Below are 6,384 nucleotides of genomic sequence, written 5' to 3'. Positions count from 1 at the left end.
GTGTGCATTGAATTTATTTAATACACGAGTTTCACAATTTGAGTTGAATTACTGAAATAAATGAACTTTTCCATGACATTCTAATTTATTCAGATGCACCTGTATATGTTTTCTAATAGTCGATATGTGTAACACTCCGTTTCCTTTTAAAAACTAGTAACACTTTATGGAAACTTTCAGTAATTAGGCTACAATTACAAACTTTTTATATTGTACGACCAATTATGAGCTTACAAAATGAAAAGAGGGGGGAAAAGTTGACTGTATTTTCAGCTACCTTCACATTTGAATACATGGATTTGTTTGCGGTTTACCGAAAAACAAACACACAAACAAACAAAAATTTCACGCCCTGTCGAAATTAAGCGCTTCTTTATCAACTCCTGAACTCCTGAACCTGCTGGTCAGGTGGAACACTCCCAGCTGTGATTACGAGCTCCAGCAGGACGCTTTGTAGAAGTTCAATCGTGTAATTGCAGTAATTCGACATTAACATCAGGATGAGTGCGCTGCTACTGTCGCGCTGGCGCCCCCTGCTGCGCATGCGCCGTGTTCGTCTGCTCTACCACACAGCGTGCCATAGACTGTATAAACACTGTATTACACACACAACACGCTTGTAACACTACTTCTGTGTTGTTATCATAGACACAGACCTCGTAAGTCTCATAATTTGCTTGTGACAACAAACAAGGTATGATAGGCTATAAATATGCCGTATATTTATTTTATGTTTAAAGGAACATTTTAACATCAGAGTGCCGTGAAGACTAACACGTGAGAGTAACAATTCATGCTTTAAAATCCTCCATTTATACCACAAGTAGCACCGAAATCTGCAACTGCTGTTGAATGCATTTTAAAAGTTTGCATTTACATTTTTAAACAATATAAATACATCTATTTACTGTATTTGTCCGTTTGTGAATGCATTCAAATTAATAACTAATCAATGATTTCTTGGATGCTAAATGAACTGCTCGTTAAAAGAAAAAGCATTTTAACTTACAGACTCCAGATGTGTGTTTTCAGTCTCCAAAATCTCAATAAAACCAGCTTCAGTAGTTAAAAAGGAAAGGATTGGGTTTCTGCGCCAGTAACCTGATGAATGCTCAAAATCTCTTTCGTTTCGACATTTCTGTGTTGAAAGTTTGGACAGAGGCAAACAAACACGTGTCAGGGACTGTTTTTACAAAACTGCTGTCAAAAATCCCTGGATGAGCTAAAAAAAATCACAAGATGATTATCAAATGAGGAAATATGATAATACATTCATATGATGTGCGACGAACTTTCATCTTTTATCAGAGCAGAGGTCAACAAATGCCTGATATCTGACCCATTACAAAAGCTTATATTAACAATTAAATAGAAAGAAAGAAATATTGGACCATAGTCAACAGACCGTTTTAAATGGCCTATTAAATCAACAAAATATGTTCAGAAACTTCTCTCAACACTTCAAACACGGAACTTTGCTGCTGCCGCTCGTGTTTCTGCCCGAGCCTTTGTTGTGACGCACTCGCTGAATTCACATGGCACGTAAACACTGAACGCTTCCTTGTACTCTATATTTATCTACATTTATTTTCATCTCGTTCATCAGTTTGATCATGTCAGCATCCGTGATCCGAAGAGGACTTGATTTATTTAGCGAGAAAGGTAAGTTAATTAGTTCATCGCTTTTGCCAAAGAGTTTGTAATTGTTTGGGTATGTAAGCAAAATTATATCTATAAAAAGTGATGTTATGTGTTTGTGTCTGTAGATGGAGTGAAGCGTAAGCAGAAGAAGAGCGGCTCTCGTAAGTCCGCGCTGATGGAGCAGATCAGCACCGATAAACAGGGCGTTCAGAGGCGGATCCGGCGGCTGCAGCGACCCGGAGGATCAGCGCGGAGCACAAACACGGTCAAAGACAAGCACATCCGGTCTGCTCTGGGTGAGTCTGACCTCCTCAAACCTGCTCAAAACTGTTCAAACCTACTTAGAACCTGCTCAGACTTCCTAAAAACACCTCAGACCTGCTCAGACCTCCTCAAACCTGCTTAAACCTACTTAAAACCTGCTCAAAACTGTTCAAACCTACTTAGAACCTGCTCAGACTTCCTAAAAACACCTCAAACCTGCTCAAACCCACTTAAAATCTGCTCAAAACTGTTCAAACCTACATAGAACCTGCTCAGACTTCCTAAAAACTCTGCAGACCTGCTCAGACCTCCTCAAACCTGCTCAAACCCACTTAAAACCTGCTCAAACTGTTCAAACCTACTTAGAACCTGCTCAGACTTCCTAAAAACTCCGCAGACCTGCTCAGACCTCCTCAAACCTACTTAAAACCTGCTCAAAGCTCCCTTAAGCTCCTCAAATCTAATTAAAACCTGCTTAAACCTACTTCAAAACTGCCCAAGCCTACTTAAAACCTGCTCAGACTTCCTCAAAACTGCTTAAACCTACTTAAAACCTGCTCAAAACTCCCTTAAGCTCCTCAAACCTACTTAAAACCTGCTCAAACCTACTTAAAACCTGCTCAAAACTGCTCAAGCCTACTTAAAACCTGCTCAGACTTCCTCAAAACTCCTTAAACCTACTTAAAACTTGCTCAAAACTCCCTTAAGCTCCTCAAACCTGCTCAAAACTCCCTTAAGCTCCTCAAACCTACTTAAAACCTGCTCAAAGCTCCCTTAAGCTCCTTAAATCTAATTAAAACCTGCTTAAACCTACTTCAAAACTGCTCAAGCCTACTTAAAACCTGCTCAGACTTCCTCAAAACTCCTTAAACCTACTTAAAACCTGCTCAAAACTCCCTTAAGCTCCTCAAACCTGCTCAAAACTGTTCAAACCTACTTAGGACCTGCTGAGACTTCCTCAAACCTCCTCAAACCTGCTTAAACCTACTTAAAACCTGCTCAAAACTCCCGTAAGCTCCTCAAACCTACTTAAAACCTGCTCAAAACTGCTCAAGTCTACTTAAAACCTGCTCATTCAACCTACTACTCACAGAAGCGGCAGGCGTTCAGTTTGAGCAGACTAACACTATCACTAATGTTACGACCGGTTCTGCTTCAGATTCTCAGTCCCACCTGATGAATGTTTCTGTTTTCCTCAGACGAATACAGAAAGAAGCAGAAGAAGAGTCAGCTGAAGTCAAATGTGGAGTATTTCCTGGCCGCTGATCATAAAACACCGAGCAGAGACACGGGAAAGGTCTGATCTCCTTCAGCTTCATCCGGCAGAACTTGCAGATTCCCGCTCTGTCAGTGAGGATGTTATATGATATCTCGTGTGTTTTCTCTAGATCGTCCAGCAGCATTCGGGGCGGCGCGCCTGTCATCGACCCGATCCGCCCGCCTCCAAACCGGAGGAGGAATCCGTCTTCACTGAGAAGGACTTCCAGAAGTTCCAGAAGGAGTATTTCTCAAATCTCTAACGTCTGCAGAACCGATGCATGCTGTGGGACAATCACGCATTTATCAGGAATGATCTCTGACTGAAGCTGCGCTGCAGATAATCCTGTTTGACTGAACAACAGTGATTGATTTTTGAACTTTTGTTTAAAGAATTTTGTTTGTGCGTTTTGAAAAACAAAGAATTAGTAACTGGAAGTTAAACTAGAGAGCTGTGTAATTCTGCTGCTGTAAAACTGTGAACGGAGTACAGAAACCCAACACATCAATTAAAACAAACATGTTTTTTTTTTTTCTAATGTCACCAGGATGCATTGAAATAAAGAGATAGTTCACCTGAAATCTGTCATCATTTATTCACTGTTCCAAAACTGTATGAGTTTCTTTCAGGTGTTTTCTAAAGAATGAGTTGACGGCACCCATTGACTTCCATAGTATTTTTTTCCATACTATGTATGTCAATGGGTGCCGTCAACTGTTTGGCTACACATTATTCTAAATATCTTGTGTTCAACAGAAGACAGAAACTCATACAGGTTTGGAACTGATATAATGACAGAATGTTGATTTTTTTCTGGGTGTTCTGTCACTTTAAGTGGAGTTCACAAGTCTGATATTTTAAGCTGTAATAGGAAAGATTCTGCATGCAACATGTTCTTCTGATAAAGGTGCTTGAACTCTCGAGATGCTCTGATGAAATTATTGCACGACTGAATCTCCTGTGACTTGACTGTTCTGTTCTCAAGCTCTTGTGTTTCTGATCTGTCATTGCATCACCTTCCAAATGAATAAATTCACAGCAAAGCATTGTGTGCAGTCGTCTAAACTTCATCAGAAACCCTCTCGTGACTCTAAACTCTCTTTGAGCCCACCTACACATGTACTGTAATGTTGATCCGGCTGAAGAATGCAGAGCGTCTGGATGAACGAGTCCGTCTGTATCTCAGAGAGAGGTCTGAAACCAAATTCACATTCAGGAGGGGAAACTTTGATGGGGGAACTTCATGTTGAGAAGTAGAGAACTATCACGATCTGACTGTAAGTTATTGTTCTTCATGTGTCACGTTAAGGCTAATGAATATACCACTAGGCATGTAGACTTGCATGTTTGACAGTTTTGTGCTTAAACGTAATGTTAATTGTTTTCTGTTGAGTAACAGTTTGTACTGGTCTCAGAGGAGGATCATGCGCTGTTCTGATGGTCGTTCATCCTCGTCTGGCACAGCAGCGGCTCAGACTGACCATCACTGCGTGCCTCTTTATGAGCAAGTGCTGCCTGACAGAGTAAAGATTCCCTCCAGAGCTTCACTAAATCACTACTACACTAGCGCTCGAGCGTCTGAAAGAGTGTCTTCTGCTCACCAGGGCTGCATTTATTTGATCAAAAACACAGTAAAAAATGTGAAATATTATTATGATGTAATACAGCTGTTTTCTAAGTGAATATCTGTTAAGCTGTAATGTATTTCTGTGATGCGCAGCTGTATTTTCAGCATCATTACTCCAGTCTTCAGTGTCACATGATCTTCAGAAATCATTCTAATATGCTGATTTGCTGCTCGAGAAACATTTCTGATTATTATCAATGTTGAAAACAGTCGTGCTGCACAATATTTTTGTGGAAATTGTGATGCATTTTATTTTTCGGGATTCACAGATTAACAGAATGTTCAGAAGAACAGCATTTATTTGAAATAGAAACATTTTGTAACATTATAAATGTCTTTACTGTCACTTTTGATCAATTTAATGCGTCCCTGATGAATAAAAGTATGACAATACCGACCCCAGAGTACGGTACTTCACACTCTTTACTGTATTCTTTATTTAAACCGCTTATGATGTGGAATGAATGCAATGATCACTACACTGTCGTCACATGAACTCGGTTATCATTTGGAAATCAAACAGTTATTTTGCATTTAAATCTAATGTTGTGTAAAGCATGAGTCAAGAAAGAGATGTAAAAGCCACAGCGGATGTTGTTATTAACGGTTCATTAGTCACTCACACTGAAATGCTTTAATTATTGCTTCTGGAAGCTGATTATGATTTTGTCTCAGGTGAAGCCGCCAGTTCCCAGCAAACCCAGTCTAACCACAGCTTCATGTGGCGTTCCTCCAGCAGACGAGGATTACAGAGACATCCGGTCACCTCCGATTCCCCCCCGTCCAGCTTCATCAGAACCGGTCAGGGGTGACCCGGATCAGCACCTGTATGAGGACATCTCAGTGCTGCTGGACCAGTGGAAAACCGTATTTACACACATCAGACATGCTTCAAAACACCTCGTTTATTTCTGTAGCACTTTATACAGTACAGCAGCTTCACAGTAATACACAGAACCATTGATGCAAGATTCAGCTTTGAGGAGCTCTACAGAAAACATTCAGATCACTTCATTTCGAGTTTAGTTCTCATCTGACACTTAATATGGAAAAGCTTCTCTCTGAGCCAATCCCGGCATTAAATTGTTTTATCAGTTTTTTCTGTCTTTTTAGGGTGTTTCTTTACAGTTAATAACACTTGCTTTGATATTTTGTCTCTAAATGACACAAGTGTGACTAAAGTGTCCAGATGCTTTCAGAAGCTGCTTTATTTTGTATTTCTTCACTGAAACACTAATGACTGATTTGTGACTCTTCAGGATGGAGGAGCTGATTGTGCAGGGAAGGGGAAGCGCTTCTCATCCTCCGGTTTGATGGTAAAGCGTCTCTGCTCTCTCTAGTCCTCATGAATGCTGCTGACGTCAGGTTTGATGATGATTTTGTCTCTGCAGGAGTCAGACACAGGTCTGCGTGTCAAAAGTGGGCTTTTGCCAGGTAGGAAAGCTGTTTATTTTTATTGGAATTGTAACATTTCAGCCTCATTTCCTTTCGTAAATCTATTTTACACAGTTTGAATGTACTGAGAAATGTGTGTGTGTGTGTGTGTGTGTGTGTGTGTGATGTCAATTTTCGATAATTTCCATGATTGATCGTT

At 40.3% G+C, this 6,384-nt stretch overlaps 3 protein-coding genes across 4 annotated transcripts in view; 2 read left to right on the top strand and 1 right to left on the bottom strand.

Annotated features, from left to right (window-relative positions):
• LOC107676730 (interleukin-2 receptor subunit beta-like) overlaps positions 1–1,458 on the bottom strand; it is a 16,860-nt gene extending 15,402 nt beyond the window's left edge. The window contains exons 1-2 of one of the 2 annotated variants that reach the window (XM_016471388.1): positions 1,406–1,458; positions 1,010–1,138 (exon numbers count right to left, since the gene is read on the bottom strand). The gene's annotated coding sequence lies outside the window, so the exon portion shown is untranslated. Of the gene's footprint in view, positions 1–1,009; positions 1,139–1,405 lie in introns of those variants that run through there. The other variant, XM_016471390.1, reaches the window with a different exon arrangement.
• Positions 1,459–1,498: 40 nt separating this feature from the next.
• Positions 1,499–3,876, top strand: rps19bp1 (ribosomal protein S19 binding protein 1). The gene is made up of 4 exons (XM_016471391.1): positions 1,499–1,662; positions 1,767–1,937; positions 3,105–3,202; positions 3,294–3,876. The coding sequence occupies exons 1-4, from the start codon at positions 1,614–1,616 to the stop codon at positions 3,423–3,425; spliced, it is 450 nt and encodes a 149-aa protein (XP_016326877.1). The 5' UTR covers positions 1,499–1,613; the 3' UTR covers positions 3,426–3,876.
• A 1,471-nt stretch (positions 3,877–5,347) lies between these two features.
• LOC107676714 (apolipoprotein L6-like) overlaps positions 5,348–6,384 on the top strand; it is a 2,689-nt gene continuing 1,652 nt past the window's right edge. The window contains exons 1-4 of the mRNA XM_016471358.1: positions 5,348–5,365; positions 5,466–5,657; positions 6,050–6,106; positions 6,182–6,224. Coding sequence (XP_016326844.1) covers positions 5,348–5,365; positions 5,466–5,657; positions 6,050–6,106; positions 6,182–6,224 — 310 coding nt within the window. The remainder of the gene's footprint in view (positions 5,366–5,465; positions 5,658–6,049; positions 6,107–6,181; positions 6,225–6,384) is intronic.

Source organism: Sinocyclocheilus anshuiensis, unplaced genomic scaffold (assembly GCF_001515605.1).
Source record: "Sinocyclocheilus anshuiensis isolate Anshui unplaced genomic scaffold, SAMN03320099.WGS_v1.1 scaffold3329, whole genome shotgun sequence".
Classification (NCBI taxonomy): Eukaryota; Metazoa; Chordata; class Actinopteri; order Cypriniformes; family Cyprinidae; genus Sinocyclocheilus; species Sinocyclocheilus anshuiensis.
The sequence above is the reverse complement of the archived record's forward strand: the minus strand, read 5'-3'. Positions and strand labels throughout refer to the sequence as shown.